This window comes from Tupaia chinensis, unplaced genomic scaffold (genome assembly GCF_000334495.1).
Source record: "Tupaia chinensis unplaced genomic scaffold, TupChi_1.0 Scaffold000539_1, whole genome shotgun sequence".
Classification (NCBI taxonomy): Eukaryota; Metazoa; Chordata; class Mammalia; order Scandentia; family Tupaiidae; genus Tupaia; species Tupaia belangeri.
In genome coordinates, this window is record NW_006160052.1 from 4,658,974 (window position 1) to 4,675,630 (window position 16,657).

A 16,657-nucleotide genomic window follows, 5' to 3' on the forward strand; every position below is an offset into this window, starting at 1 on the left:
TCTTTCCTATCAATAAAGAAGCCCTAGTTAAACTAATCACTTACCTAGCCATTGACCTGAGTCCCCAGACCTTCACCCAGAGCCTCCTGCTTCCTGATCTAACAATGTACATGCGTGCAGCCTTTTCTGCCCTACTGTTCTGCTGATCGGGGCAGCTTGCTAACGTAACATGTGAAGGGGAAAGCTGCTGCAAACATGTGGAGGAAGAAATCAAGATGACTTCAAGATGCAGTTCCATCCAAGCGTGAGCCAAGGGCTGCACTACCACACCGGCCCGGTGGAGCCAGAAGGGCGACTGGTTTGCACTGCACAGGAACTGGACTATTACAAGAACCTGAGCTCTTCCCACACACATCTGGCCAGGTTTATCTTCAAACAACATTTTTATTGGGTCATTCCTCTATCAGACCTTCAGCTGGCTTCCGTTGGCTTCCTTAGCTGGCTTCCTCCACCCTGGCTGCCAAGATCAGCCTGCCTGATCCACTGGGTTCCCAGCTCTAGTCAGGTAGGTCTTTCCCAGCCTCGACCTGCTTACCTCCTGCCTGTCCCTGGACTCCTAGCACTCAAGATGAAATGATTCCTCCTTTCCTTCCTCCCCTCTTCTGTACTTCATGGTTTTCAACCCTTTGCTAAATGTTTTTCATCTCCTTCTTTGTCTTTTTTTGTCTGTACTTTGGAATCACCTAGGGAGTTTTTAAAAAATACACCCATGGGAGAGAGAAACAGGGAGCCAAGGTGTAAAAAGGAGGAGGAAAGGCAGTACCCTCCCATATTCTGATTTAACTGGTCAGACATGGGGTCCACAGGGTCCAGCACTGGTATGTTGTATTTTTTTGGTATGGAGATTTTTGGTATAGGGCACATGGACTCGCCAGAGAGAGAGACAGAAAGTGAGAAATCACCTTCAGAGGGGATGGCCATGCCGCAATGCCTTCTCCTCCATTCTCTTCTTGGGATTATTTTGGGCTTGCACACAACATACGGCTGTGGTATGAGTTTCAAATCTTCGGATCTAGGACATGAACCATGGATGGCCACGTGGGAGCCCAATGCCTTAACCACTATGCCACCCACTGACCCAGTATGGTTTTAAAACTTCCCAGCTGATACCACCGTACGGCTCGAGCTTAAAACCAGTGTCCTGGCCTCATTCACACATTCTCCAAGGTTGCGCTCAAGTCCCCTCTCCAGCCCTCACGGGTTTCCCTACTCTCTGAGCTACAATCCTGAGACTCTATCCTGTATCACGTAAGGTCTGTCTGGCTAGGTCTGCTTCCAAGTGTGTCGTTCTTCTAAATTTATCTCTAGGGGATACACAGCAGGAAGCACTTAATTAAGAGAGGGGCTTGAGATGGAGGCTGGAATACTAAGGAATATTTGAACTGGTAGGAATTTCAGAGAGCATCTGGACTTATGGCTCGTAAACTCCTGGGAGCCACAGACATCTTCTGAAAATCTGATAGAAGGTATGAGCCTTCTCCCCAAAAATAAGTACGCACAAAATCCTGCATACAATTTCAAGGGGTTCATAGACCCCTTAAGTGGTCTCCTATGCAAGTGATTCTTCAGGACCACGAGCCACAAGTTAGTCTTTTTCTGACACGTAGCTGTAGGAGCCAGGTGGGAAAATAACTTGCCTATGGTCAAAAGCAGCAGCAGAGCGGGGTCTAGAACCTGTTTCTTATGATTCCGTTACATCCTTTCCTTGGCATCTCCACTGACTGCTTCAAACCCAGCAGCAGAAACCCGATCATCTGCTGGGCAAAACTGAACAAAAACACCATGCTTTGTACACGGTCACATGGCTTGTGCTAGCAGGTTCCTGAATTCGCCCTACTTCCACTCTTATTTAATGACTAGTCAATAGACTCAACGTCTAATACTTTAGAACAGACTGAAGTTTCAACATCTTTTTGCTTCCACAGTTTCTAAAGAGAAGATGCATCCTCATCCCGAACTTACCCGCTTCTCCTTGAGCGCTGGGCTGTCATCCCCCAGGGCAAGGCGAGAAGCACAGGACCGGAACTCCGCCAGGCCCAGGATGGGCAGATACTCGTGGTTCAGGCTGCTGTCGTTAGCGAGCTTCTGCTCCACCTTCCTCACCACTGGCAAGACCCAGGGCTGGCTGTCATCTGTGCGATATGCTGGAGGGAGCGCGGCAAAGAGTGAGACACAGACTCAGGCTTTGTCCACGCCAGGGTTTGTAACTCAACAGGTAAAACTCTACTTCCTTCCAGCTGCAACAGAACAGTGAAGGAATCGAAGGCCAGTTCATTCATTTACTAAACACCTGTCTGGGCCCCGCACTGGGCCAAGTGCTGGGCCAACAGAAGGCAAGACACGGTTCCCACCTGTGTGGCATTTATGGCTCCCAAAATGCAGAATGCTGAAATAACAGTAGCTGACCGAGGGAGAGGGAGTGGCTCTGGGACCCAACAGTGGGTATGGCAATAAAATAAAGCACAACGCTCTGCAGGACTGACCCACATGGCAGGGTTCCAGGTTCGTGTCTGGAGACTTCCCTGAGTACTTTAGTTACCCATACAACCGTGATGAAGTGCTGGCTGAGGGTGGACTGCAGCATCAACACCCTGATGGTGGTGGTGGTGGTGGTGGTGGTGTGTGTGTGTGTTTGTCTATCTCTCCTGATCATGGAAAAACTTTATTACTTTAAAAAAAAAAAAGTGAGAGTACATGGGAAAGCACTCTGAAAACCAAAAATATCTAAAGAACGTTCTATCAACATTGCTACTGTACTGGGGTCTCTACAGCCATTCTTCCTTCTGCATCTCCCGAAGAGATTTCCAGAAAAAGTCTAGTGCTACTTCACACGAACGCTGCTCCTTCAAACACAAGCACAAAGAAAGAGAAGGGTAAAGGAAGGCCTACCTCCTTCTCTTGTCCTAGAAAAGCAAAAACAGGATGAATAATAATCAAACACCCTGGGACTGGATTCCAACCGCTGGTTACACAATCACCCAAGGACCCACATAAACACATCTTAGTCCTGTCTGTACCTGGACATCAGGCAGTGTTTACCATTTTGATGATCCATCCCACTTCATCACCTCACCCTTCACTGATCTAAATTCATCTATTCTACAATATTTAACCTTGTTTTGTAGTAAATGTCTAAGCATTTCTTCCAGCTTAGAAGTATTTGTAGGCCACTCTCAGTTACACTATCACAGACGTTTTTTCTGTATGTCTCTATAATTTTGCTAGAATTACAGCTTTAGAGGGGCAGGTGCTTTGGCACTGGACCCAAGCCAATAATCTCCCAGAGCAGGATTCCTGCCTGGGGTCATCTACCTCTCCGCTCAAACACTTAGGTCTCCAACAATCCTATACTTGTGCAAGCAATTTGGAAACGAACAAAATTTTACAGTAATTCTTATTAAGCTTTATCTTGTTGATTTCTGTCTAACATCAGTCTCTGACTTAAAAAAGGAAAACTTTTTTAGGGTGATTATTATTGTTTACTGAATAACACATGTTGATTATAGAACATTTAGAAAAGTCCAGAAAGAAAATAGTAAACATAATTAACTTGTAATCCCAGGACTTGAAGGCAAGGAATATTAAAACTTGTTGGTGTAAAAGTTTCCAAGCTTTATTTTCTATAGGTAGTTTTCTAAAACATGAATCATACTTTATATAAAATTGTCAACACACCTTTTCCCACCTTACTATTGTTATAAGTATCTTTCTGTGGTCACCATTCTTCTAATAGGTGATAATATGTTTGCATGTCCTTATCTCACCCTTATTCTTCATCAACCTAGTTCCCAAATCCCTCCTTAAATAATAACTATAGTTAGTTTCTTAGGTGTTCTTCCACAACTGCCCTATAAAACACAAGCAAACAGTTTTTTCACATCTGTTCTTTTTACACAAAAGGTTACACATAACACACCATACACTGCTTTGTTCCTCGCTTTTCTCGGTCGAAGATATTTTTAGATTGTGCTTGGAGCATCCTTATTCTCTTCTACAGCTGTTTAACTGATGAATGTACCATATTTTATTTTGCCAGTGTCTTGTTGATGGGCATTTGAGTTGTTTAAAATCTTTGGCTAGTGGGACCAGCAGTTAGCCTGATGACTATGCCGCTGGATTCCCATGTGGTCGACTGCAGTTCGCATCCCGGACCCAGTGGCTTAAAACTCACGCCAGGCACACGTGTGTGTGTGCCCAAGATCCTGAGAGGAGAATGGAGGAGAAGGGATTGTGGCGTGGCCATCCCTACTGTCTCTCTGTCTGTCTCTGTCTGTCTAGCGAGCACACATGCCCTATAGCAAGGACCTCTACAAAGAAAATTTAAAACAAAAACAAAAATCTTTGGTATTAAAATAATACTACAGTGAACAACCTGGTACGTCATCTCTCATTGTATGTAAATATCTGTAAGATGCAGGGTTGAAAATGGAAGGGTATGGTAAGAAGTATATGTATTTGTGGGTTTTTAAATTTTGTTTAAGAGATTTTTTACTATAGGGCACATGTGCTCACCAAAGAGACAGACAGAAAGCAAGAAATCACCCCTCAGGGGGGTGGCCATGCCACAGTCCCTTCTCCTCCATTCTCCTCTTGGGATCTTGGACACGCATGCACACACATCTTGCATGACTTTTAAGCCACCAGGTCTGAGACTCAAACCACAGTTGACTACATGGGAGTCCAGCGATTTAACCATTACGCCATCTGCAGCTCCCTGTGTATTTATAGTTTGATAGGTATTTCCAAATTGCCCGTCCCAAGATTCTATCAATTTACATCTTCTCCAGCGCTGCATGAGAGTAGCCACCTCCTCACAACCTCTCCCAAGGAGTGAATTTTGCTATGATGAGAGTGCAAATGGTGTCTCAGGTTAGTATTAATTTATATTTCTCTTATTATGAACACACCTGCGTATTTTTCATATATATGACATTTTAGCAGTGAACTAATATTCCTTTGTAGGAATAATTTATTAACTACATTGCTTTCAATTTCTTACTATTACGAACATTGTGCTGAATGCTCTTATTTCTTTACACATATCCATGAGTGTTTTCTTAGAAGAAATGTCTACATGTGAAATTACTAGGTCAACAAATAAAAGGTTTTATATACATACGTTTTGAATTTTATGTCCGTCTTCTATTCTATCTACTAACTCTACCCTCCAGGGCTATGTCATCTGCAAATCTGAGAAACCTACTAAGCTAGTAATAAAGACATGAGTGGAGCTCCAGGCTGACACAGCCACTAACCAACCAACAGTCTGGGCAGGTGAGTCTAACTCACGGCGCTGTCCTACGGTTCACATTATACCACCAGCCGCCCAAACTCATTCCCTCTCAGCAAGTTCCAAAGGCTTACCAAAATATTTACTTCCAAGTAAGAGTTGCTCTTGAAGCTGATCACTGCTATCTGTGATCACAATGCTACTACTGTTCACAATGTTCTGGGAACTCCTTTTGGAATTGGAATTGTTTTTAAAGACAACATCTCATTATTCGGAATATCATCAATGGTGCCAAATCTTTGTCCTTTAAAAGTTCATTTAATTGTTGGAAATGGAACTTGCCTCATTTCCAGAGAAGGGGACAGGAGAACAAACTGGGTAATATTCATAGAGAACAGAGATAAGAGATGCTGTGTGGGTCCTGACTGCTTTTAAGGCCATTCCAAAAGAGGACTGGCTTCTAGACATCTTAGAGCAATAGCAGCATGTCTGAACCACACAGAAAGGATATACCGAAGCTTGGATGTAGATCCAGCAGGTGGCATGGTGGTTAGGGCACTGCACTCCCACATGGATGACTACGGTTTGAGTCCTGGACCTGACAGCTTGTTTTCTCACTTTCCCTCTCACTTTCTCTCCCTCTGTCTCTATCTGATGAGTGCATGTGTCCTACAGAAAATTAAAAAATAGTAACAATTGGGACCAGCAGTTGGCATATGGCTATGTCACTGAACTCCCATGTAGTCGACTGTGGTTAGAGTCCCAGACCTGGGGGCTTAAACTCACACCGGGTGCATGTGCGTGCGTGCCCAAGATCCCAAGAGGAGAATGGAGGAGAAGGGATTGTGCTGTGGCCATCCCCCCTGGGGGGCGATTTCTCACTTTCTGTCTCTGTCTCTCTCTGTCTTTCCGGAGAGCACACGCCCCCTACAGCAAAAACTTCTCCAAAAGAATAATAATAACAATAATGAATAAAATTAAATAAATCATTCTTTTCTTAAAAAGCTTTATTAAAAAAAAAGTTTGGACATTTATAGAAAACCCAATTCCACTATGCTTCAGTTCTGTGTTTGGGCGTTATATATAATTATGCTATATATGATGTCGTTTGTAAGTAATCATAAATAAATAAGAAAGAGGGCCAGTTGGTGGCATGGCAGGTCAGAGCAGCTGGAAGCCACATGGCAGACTGTGTGGCTTGAGTCCTGGACCCCATGACTTGAGAAACATCAGCCGTGTGTGAGAACAGAGGAGAAAGGACTGCAGTGTGGCCGTACCCCCAGTGGTGCTTTCTCACTTATTCTCTCTCTTTCTGGGGAGCACATGCAATTTATGGCAAATTAGAAACTATTTTTTTAAATAAATATGAAAAAGAAAGAAAACACTGTAGTTCTACTGGTCTTATCACTGCTAAATACTCCGTGAACCTCTGAAAAATACTGTATTGTTGCTTAGGGGTGGAGATGGAAGGAGAGGCACTGTGTCTGGAGTGTGACAAACGAGGGACTGGCCAATTTACAACTGCCCTTCCTTCTTCGTGGCCCGGATTCTTCCAGCTTCAGTTCTAGATTCCTTCCTATGGCCTCGTCCAACCGCTGGAATGAGGCAGACCTGCAAATTGCTCTTCGGTGGAGAGTGGAGCAGTGAGGCCAACTATCATCAACAACCACTGTTCCTGCTCGCCCAGGACAGTTATTTTACTCCAGTTTATTGGACCTAGGAGCTTCCTACTTTCATTCACTCGTTCATTTAAGAGAATTTACGGGACCAGCAGTTAGCGTAATGGCTATGTTGCTGGACTCCCACGTAGTCTACTGGTCTTATCACTGCTAAATACTCCGTGAACCTCTGAAAAATACTGTATTGTTGCTTAGGGGTGGAGATGGAAGGAGAGGCACTGTGTCTGGAGTGTGACAAACGAGGGACTGGCCAATTTACAACTGCCCTTCCTTCTTCGTGGCCCGGATTCTTCCAGCTTCAGTTCTAGATTCCTTCCTATGGCCTCGTCCAACCGCTGGAATGAGGCAGACCTGCAAATTGCTCTTCGGTGGAGAGTGGAGCAGTGAGGCCAACTATCATCAACAACCACTGTTCCTGCTCGCCCAGGACAGTTATTTTACTCCAGTTTATTGGACCTAGGAGCTTCCTACTTTCATTCACTCGTTCATTTAAGAGAATTTACGGGACCAGCAGTTAGCGTAATGGCTATGTCGCTGGACTTCCACGTAGTCGACCACGGTTCGAGTCCCGGACCCGGTGGCTTAAACTCACGCCGGGCGCATGTGCGTGTGTGCCCAAGATCCCAAGAGGAGAATGGAGGAGAAGGAATTGTGGCGTGGCCATCCCCCCTGGGGGGTGAATTCCTGCTTTCTGTCTCTCTGTCTCTCTCTGTCTGGCGAGTGCACGTGCCCTATAGCAAAAACCTCTCCCCCCCTCCCCCCAAAAAAAGAGAGAATTTACTACAACTACTGTGAGGCAGGCACTAGCTAGAAAAAGCTACAGAGATGGATAAGATCCTGTCTGCTCTCTGGAAAAACAGAGCATAGAGTCTGTTCTTGTCTTTTTGAGGGCCAGAGATTTTTACAGAGAATGAAGCATGAACGATGTTTAAAAGGTAGACAAGGGAAGGCCATTCCAGACAGAGGGAACACCTGGGCAAGGTCCCAGAGGCATGGAGAGTATGAGGTTGTTAAGGATCCACATTTTCATAGTCACATGTAGAATCCATGGAGGAGGAATAGCAGGGAGTGGCTTAAAAAGAATCTTAGAATCTCTTCTCAGAACTTCCAGTTCAATGGAGAACCCCTGAGAGACTGACATGGACAGCTAGACAGTTTAACAGGACCATTCAAGTGACATCATGAAAAATAAACTAGAAAGGAGAACAGATGCACAGTTAAGTCAGAATGCAACTGCAATAATCCAGAAGGGAAATAATGAGGTCTCAAATTAAGGCAGTGCCAATAGGTATAAAGAAAGAAGAGATCTGGGACCAGCAGTTAGCGTAATGGCTATGTCGCTGGACTCCCACGTAGTCAACCGTGGTTCGTATCCCGGACCCGGTGGCTTAAAACTCACACCGGGCGTGTGTGCGTGCGTGCCCAAGATCCCGAGAGGAGAATGGAGGAAAAGGGATTGCAGCATGACCATCCCCCCTGGGGGGTGATTTCTCGCTTTCTGTCTCTATGTCTCTCTCTGTCTGTCTGGCGAGCGCACGCGCCCTACTGTGAAAATCTCTCAAAAAAAACCTGCTGGGACCAGCAGTTGGCGTAATGGCTATGTCACTGAACTCCCATGTAGTTAACCGTGGTTCGAGTCCCTGACCTGGTGGCTTAAACTCACACCAGGCGTGTGTGCATGCATGCCCAAGATCCAGGGAGGAGAAGGGATTACGGCGCGGCCAATCTCCCTGGGGGGTGATTTCTCACTTTCTGTCTCTCTGTCTCTCTCTCTCTGGCGAGCACACACGCCCTATAGCAAAAACATCTCAAAAAAAAAAAAAAAGAAAGGAGAGATAATAAGAATTGATTAATGAGACAGAAAAGATTGAACCTATGAACAAATAGCCATAGAATCACAGAAAGGGTCAGTGATGATTCTGAGATCTCCCTGCAGTAGAAGGAGATGCAGGGGCCAAACAAGAAAAAAGATACAGAACACGGGGGGTGGGGGGTGGGGGGAGGGAGGCCAAGGGGAAAGGTGGAAATGATGAATCGAATTTTAAGCATGCTGAATTTGGGGTGGTTATAGAATGTGACCAGTCTGGGCCTCGCACTCAAAGAGATCTAGGAAAGAGAGAAAGATTTCATAATAGTTATCGACACTGATGGTAGCTGAAGCGACAGTAATAAGGATTTATCAAGTACTTTGAACAAAAAGTGTGCTAAAGACTGGAATTCTTTAGTCTTATATAATTCTTTTTACAACCCACAAAACAGATATTGTGATGTCTGTTCTGAGGATCTAGACGCTGAGACCAAAAATATTTAAATAATTTGCTCAAGATCATAAGTTCAGTAAGAGCTATGGTAGGGGCCAACAGCTGGCATGGCGGTCAAGGTATTGGATCCCACATGGCCAACTGCACGGGCAGCTTAAAAACACACCAGGCAGGAGCCAGCAGGTGGCATGGCAGTTAAGGGTGCTGAACTCCCACATACCTGACTGTGGCTGAAGTCCTGGACCTGGCAGCTTGCTTTCTCACTTTCCCTTTCTCTCTCTGTCTCTCTCTCTGGTCAAATTAAAAAATAATAACAAATATAAATTTGTTTTGTTTTGTTTTGCTATAGGGCACGTACGCTCACCAGAGAGACAGAGAGAGACAGAGAGACAAAAAGCAAGAAATCACCCGGAGGATGGCATGGCCACGCTGCAATCCCTTCTCCTCCATTCTCTTCTCGGGATCTTGGGCACGCATGCACACATGCCCAGCATGAGTTTAAGCCATCAGGTTGGAGACTCGAACCGTAGTCGGCAACATGGGAGTCCAGCAACATAGCCATTACGCTAACTGCTGGTCCCATAAATAAATAAATAATTCTAAAAAAAAACAAAACAAAACAAAACAAAAAGAACACGCTAGGCACATATGTGCCCAAAATCCCAAGAGGAGGATGGAAAAGAAAGGATTGTGTCATGGCCATCCCTCTGGGACATGCTTTCTCTTTTTCCCCTCTCTCTTTCTCTCTCTCTCTGGCAAGTGCATGCACCCTATAGCAAATTTTAAAAATAACAATAAAATGAAAATAAAATAAGAGCTACTAGGTGCGTGCGTGTGTATATGTTGTTGTTGTTATATGTTGTGTATGTTGTGTGTGTTGTATGTTGTGTATGTGTGTTGTTGAATGCTGTATTGTATGCTGTACATGTGTGTTGTTGTATGCTGTATATTGTCGTACGTTGTGTATGTATGTGTGTATGTCATTGAGCTCTCGCAGGTACATCTCTAAGACCTTTTTCCAACTATTAAGAGAATACAGACAGTACTCAGAAGCACCTGATACAGCATATCTTTCCACTGATTTTATTTGAAGATGCTAGGAAACCACACTAAAAACAACCGCCACTATTAAAGCAAGCATACTTTATGTGGAACAAAAGAAGGCTAAGTTTACATGAAAAAGTACACTAGACTCTTTGAAGACATTTCTTGTTTCAGGATGGTCCTGTCTCTCCCTGCCCTTAAAGCCACTTTAGCCTGAAGCTCTGAGAGGCACTAAAACACTAAATTCAGAAAGCATCATACTTAACAGTGGAAAATGTGACACTTTGCTCCGCTCTTTCTAAATTTGCTATAGGGCATATGCACTTGCTAGAGACAGGAGATAGAGAGAGAGAAAGTGAGAAAGCACCCCAATGGGGGACAACCACACCACAATCCCTTCTCCTCCACTCTCCTCTTGAGCTTTTTTGGTACACATCCACATGTTCCCAGCATTTTTCAAGCCACCAGGGCCAGGATCCAAACCAAGTAGTGGGCCATGTGGGATCTAGCCTCCTTAACCACCATGCCACCTGGCTGGCCTGTGCTTTCTTTTAACTATAAGGAAATGATTAAAACAGTCAGAGCAAGAAGAAAATCTCTGGGGAAACTACCTGCAAGTAGGAAGTGGCTAATGAGATTACAGCTGCATGTATATTGGAAACATGTCCAGCATCTCTAGAACATGAGCTGGATAATCTCCATTAGGTTTTTATCTTAGCTGGGGGTGGGGGGGCAAAGTCAGAGATTAATTCCATTTCCTTCACAAAGAGTCTCCTTTGGGATGTGTATCTATAAAGCCAGTGTATACAAAAGCTGGAAGGAGACTTTTTTTTTTTTTTTTTTGGAGGTTTTCACTATAGGGGGGCTTGGCTCGCCGGACTATAGGGCGCATGTGCTCGCCGGACAGAGAGAAACAGAAAGCAAGAAATCATCCCCCAGGGGGCATGGCCACGCCGCAAACCCTTCTCCATTCTCCTCTCGGGATCTTGGGCACGCACACACACGTGCCCGGCATGAGTTTTAAGTCACCGGGTCTGGGACACGAACTGCGGTCAACTACATGGGAGTCCAGCGACATAGCCATTACGCTAACTGCTGGTCCCGGAGACCTTTTATTCTAATCAGACCCTATACCTGCCATCCACAACTATGATCCAAACTAGCATTTATGTCTAACACTTTTCCTTTACATAACAAATTTCACACAGAATTATCTATTCATTCCCCAGTCCACTGATGAGGCTAGTAAAATTATCCTACATTATAGTCATGGTGTGCTCGTAAATCCTGCAGTAGACTTTTAGTCAAGTACAGTCTTATAGAGTAGAATTTTAGAGAGGTCATTCAGTCCTGATTGCTCATGTAACAGACAGACAGAGTCTCCAGGATGTTAAATAACCCTCCCAAGGTCATACTTCTGGACTGTGATGCTGACCCTTTACCCTGGCTCTTCCCACGACAGGGCACTGGCTGCCCCAGACACCTAACGGCACCAGGAATAGAGCAGTGTAGAGAACCTGGGGTCTGGGAGACCCGGCTTGGAATCCAGTTCTACCACTGAGTGGTGACATACCATTACAATAAAGCAAATTGCTTCATCCCGCTAGGCTTCAGCTTCCTTAGCTCTACCAGGTAATAGTAGCAAATAGCCCTTGTGAGCATTAAATGAGATCACACGTATAACTCATTTGCTCATAGTCAGGAGTTGGAGTTCCCGGGTTCCTGGAACACATGACAAAGGACCCCACATGAGGTGGCCCTCTAGGCTAAAGACTCTGATTCCAAGTTCATCATTCCTGGCCTGGGCAGGCAGGGTGATCTTTCTCTGCATGAACAGCTTCTTTCTGAGCCAATGGCAGAAATGATTTCATATTGCAAATCTCGAGCTGAAAATTTTAATTCAATATTTTCTTTTTTTTTGGAGAGATTTTCACTGTAGGGCGTGTGCGCTCGCCAGACAGACAGAGAGAGACATAGAGACAGAAAGCGAGAAATCACCCCCCGGGGGGATGGTCACACCACAATCCCTTCTCCATTCTCCTCTCGGGATCTTGGGCACGCACGCACACGCGCCCGGCGTGAGTTTTAAGCCACCGGGTCCAGGACACGAACCGCGGTCGACTATGTGGGAGTCCAGCGACATAGCCATTACGCCAACTGCTGGTTCCCTAATTCAATATTTTCTATGAAACCAACCTAGAGAAATGCCATAACAATAGTCATTCCTAACACTTACATAACTCTACTGGTGTGTCAGATGTGGTTCTAAGCACTTTAAACGCTTTTAATCCTCACAAAACCCTGTAAGATTGTTCAAAGGTAACCGAGCCAATAAAATCTGAGGTTTAAAAAAAGAGAGAATTAGATTGACATTAATATTAGTTCTTCAGTATAGATCTAGCCCTAAAGAAACACTTGGAGATTTTGGATTATATGTAAATTAAGACCCTAACTGATATCCATTCCAATTCAATTTCAGGCAATCTTTCAATATTTCTCCCACTCTACTGCCTGCTAAAAACATCATTTTCCCTTTTTTAAATGCTTTGTTATGAAAATTTTCTAACATACACAATATTTGAGAGAATGACATAATGTATGCCCACACACCCATCACCCAATTTCAACAAATTACCAACTCCAATACACCATCACTTTTCAATGTCTTTATTCCCTCACCCCCCCCCCAACCCCATACTGCTTGGTAAAGATTTTTTCACATAGTGGACAGTCATTCTGAATCTCCTTCAAATCGTAATTCCATTTTCTCTTTAACATGTCTAATCCTTGCAAGTTTGTTCCCTAGCTTAGGATGTCTACTCATTTTCCTCTCTCTGCCTGGTCTCTGTAACACAACCCTGATCGGGATGCTGCCTGTGGGACTTCAAACATTCAAATGATGGTGACAGAAATAACAAATTCACCAGGGAAGGCTAGAGTTCAAAGGAATTTCAGAGGCATGCTAGCACCAATTTTTTTTCTTGACAGATGGGGAATCTGAGGTCCATGCCCTGAGCTGTCAAAGGCCAGAGAAATCCAATCAGGAAATGAAGACAAGTATGTGTGGAAGGTTCTTCTGCCCATACTTCTTGACACTGGTTCCCACTATCTCTACCCCTTCCTACATCGTGAGGGCTAGAACCATCTTCCCTTAAGTTCCTTGAGGGCAAAAACCAAACCTTAGTCTTTCCCCAGAAGGCTTAATAAGCTTACCTGATTAAAACCTGGTAGCCATTCAACTCTCTACCGACCCAGGCCAGGGCTCCCTAGGGCTAACAGTTCTCCTCCATTATCCGTTTCCCAGCAACAAAGACCCCCGAGCCTACGGGATGCCTATTTCCCTCCCTCCGCTTATTATATAATCCCTGGCTGCCCCATTTCTGAGAAAAACACAGGCTGGGGAATCCGCAGGGCTGAGTTGTGTCCTGCCCAGTGTGACCTTGGACACATCTCCCCTTTCCAGGGATCCCCTATTCCCATGTGAGATATGGACAGACTGAAAGAAGCCTGCGTGGATCCTGCCGGCTCCCCGGGTCCCCCTCTCCAGGCTCCGCCAAGCTGAGCCTCGGCGGCCCCAGTCCTCCGCTCCCCGCCCCACGCGGCTCCCGTCTCACGCGGCTCACGCTCCAGGGCGTTGCATCCTTACCTCCGACTCCCAGGTTGACCTTGCGGGGGTCTGGGTCCTCCCGGAAGTCGGCAGTGAGCTTAAAGACAAGGACCGGCTGGGCCTGCGGAACTTCAGCAAAGACAGACGGAGGCGCCATGGCGAGAGAGCGGAAACCTGCCGAGACCCCTCCGCGCGCCTGGAGCTGCTCGGGCAGGTCTAGCTGCAGTGACTGGAGGAGACTCTCACCTTCACCTCCGCGTCCTCCAATGGTCGAGCAGCGTCCGGAGCTTGGCAACGCGCTTAGCCAATTGCCGGATTCTGACGAAGAAGAGACAGGAGGGCGGGGATGCTACTAGCCAATCCAAGAGGAGAATCTTATCGGAGGCCGGTAATAATGCAACCAATGCAATTTACGCGGCTGAGGTGTGGGCGGAGGCTAGGGTTGATTGGCAGTGCGTGCTCCTATCGCTGAGGCTGTTATTCTTTGGGTCTCCGGGACCGAGGGGTGGAGTCGCGCGGTGCGAGTCCCGGGAGGCTGCGTACTCGACCTTTGAAAGCCGGGAGGCGGGCGGGGGGAGAAGGTCTTCTTGTACCCGCTGAGCAGGTGTCTCGGCGTCAGACCCGGCCGTGCGCGCGTTCCTGACCCGGTGGCCGGCCCGGGCAGGCAGCCAAATCGCGGGGTCCGTGCTCCTGACGCGAGTTCTTGGCCAGGACGTGCAGCTCCGAAGCCGATGCAGTGACCTTGATCCTTCCCCCCTCTCTGCTGGGTGCCTGCGTGAAGTGCTAGTGCGTTGCGTGCGTGGGTCTCAAGCAGGGGGTAATCCTCCTAAAACTATCGCACCTCTAATTTGAGATTTTTTTCACTCCCATTCTTTGTAAAGAGAGCCTGGTCCCCAAGGACCTTCAGGATCTGGGCACGGCCACCCTTCCCAGCTCTCCTCCTACGCTCGCGCTGGGTCAGATCTTGCTGTCCTCAGCTGGCAGGTCCCCAAACTGCCTCTTCTTTTAGTCAGGCTGTTCCCACCACTGATATTCCTTCCTCCTCCGACCTCCTCTCCACTTGTTGACCTTAAGGACCCAGAGCAAATGCCAACTCCTCCATAAAGCCTTCCCTTAACCCTCAGTGGGGTCAAACTCTGCCCGTCTTTCCTGAGCTTCTGTACCTTGTTGGCAAGAGTATTCCATTTTAGCAAATGCCCTTGTGGTTGAAAACCTAGCTCTGGGGTCAGGCTTCTAGATTTAGTTGTGGCTGCCATGTACTAACTCAAACCGGTTTAGCCATGTTGTGTAACCTCTCTGCTCCTGTCGTAAAGTGGAGATAACAGTACTTTCCTCAGGGTTGTTGCAGGGATTATGTGAGTTGACACATGTAAAGTGTTCAGGCGCACATGTAGTAAGCACGCCCTGAATGTTAGCTACTGCGCACTACACAGCTGCCAACCTCTGTAGATGGTAAGCTGCTTTTGGCTCAGGATCCTGCCCAGTGCAAGTCTTCCTCAGTGTCTTGGATTTATGCAATACTCAACAGCTGGGGAAAGGAGTCGATCCCCTTGGTGATTCAGAATAAAACAATAGGCCAGCCTCTATTGAGCAGATAATAAGACAAATCTCAGAATGAATTGTCCATTCAAAGTGATAAACACAAGCCAAAGAGCCTGCACGACACCTGCCAAACTCCATGTCACCTGTTTCTTTGTAGAAACTTTGCTCTGGTTTTAAAGGTAACCGTGTTTCATTAACGACAGGTTCTTCTAAGAATTGCAAGTTCAACACCCCAAAGGTCAAAGGACAATGAACTTCCGGTACACCCACAAGCAGAGGCAGAGGGCAGCTGCAGTGAGGTGTCCTGCAGCCCAGCGCTCCCAGAATTTGGATTAAAAGTATTATCTTCCCAGCTTTGGCCAACAATACCATGGTCACTCCCTACGTCAGTCCCCAGGGGAAAAACAACCCTAGTTACCTAAACACTGTCATCTTGGCTAAGACTAAATAAATATTTATTGACAGCCTGAGCAGCTTTATAAACCAGTGCCGATGAGGACAAAGAAAGTGACATGCAGTTTCTCTTCATGTGCCATCTCTGATCTGAATTTTAGAAAGGACCCTTGTGGGGAGTAGGTGGCAGCCGGTGGTGGGGGCGGAGGAGGGTGGCTGCGTGTGACGTGGGACCCACGTCTGAAATTTTTCCCCTCAGGAATGTGCGGCTTTGGGAGAGTAAGTTCAGTACCTTTCTGTCTTGAGCCCTGGAGGCTGCTCCTCTGAGTAAAATGCCAGTCTTAAAATAAACCAGATGCTTTTCGGGTCACTGCTAATTTTAACACTTTGACTTAGGATTGACTCAACACTGCCTCCTTGTTGAACAGAGTATTAAGAAAAAGACTCTTGAGGGCCAAACACTGCCCAGACAAGCAGGCAGCCAGGTGACACGAATGAATGTCCAAGGAAAGAGCAGTGAGGGTCAGAAAGGAGAGGGGCTGGTGTCCTCACTGCCTCTTGACGGTCTGTTCTAGCATTCTCCCTACCGTCTCCCTTCTGTAACCGTCAATCCACATCTTTTCTTCAAAAGCATTAGAAAAGAGAACTGTGGAAATCCACACAGCAGCATTCCTCATCCGGAACAAATTCCTTTAGAATATGCTCTTCTGGAAATTTGAAGCCTTCGGAACTGGACAACGCTGTCCTATAGCATAAGAGGCGGACAGGCAAGGACAGTGGGCACTGTGTGGACCTCTCAGCAGATCCACACCTTCTTACTTTACTCCTGAATAGCCAGGAGGTCTAGACTTAGGAACAAATCCGGGAGGGAGGAGTGTGTCACCCTTTGCACTGGTTACGT

The 16,657-nt window shown here is 46.2% G+C and overlaps 1 protein-coding gene across 2 annotated transcripts in view; it reads right to left on the reverse strand.

Annotated features, from left to right (window-relative positions):
- The window catches only part of GOT1 (glutamic-oxaloacetic transaminase 1), a 29,741-nt gene extending 15,675 nt beyond the window's left edge, over positions 1 to 14,066 (reverse strand). The window contains exons 1-2 of one of the 2 annotated variants that reach the window (XM_006157366.3): positions 13,861 to 14,064; positions 1,963 to 2,144 (exon numbers count right to left, since the gene is read on the reverse strand). In XM_006157366.3, coding sequence (XP_006157428.1) covers positions 1,963 to 2,144; positions 13,861 to 13,978 — 300 coding nt within the window. In that variant the 5' untranslated portion in view covers positions 13,979 to 14,064. Of the gene's footprint in view, positions 1 to 1,962; positions 2,145 to 13,860 lie in introns of both variants that reach the window. The other variant, XM_027775283.1, reaches the window with a different exon arrangement.
- Positions 14,067 to 16,657: the final 2,591 nt, after the last annotated feature.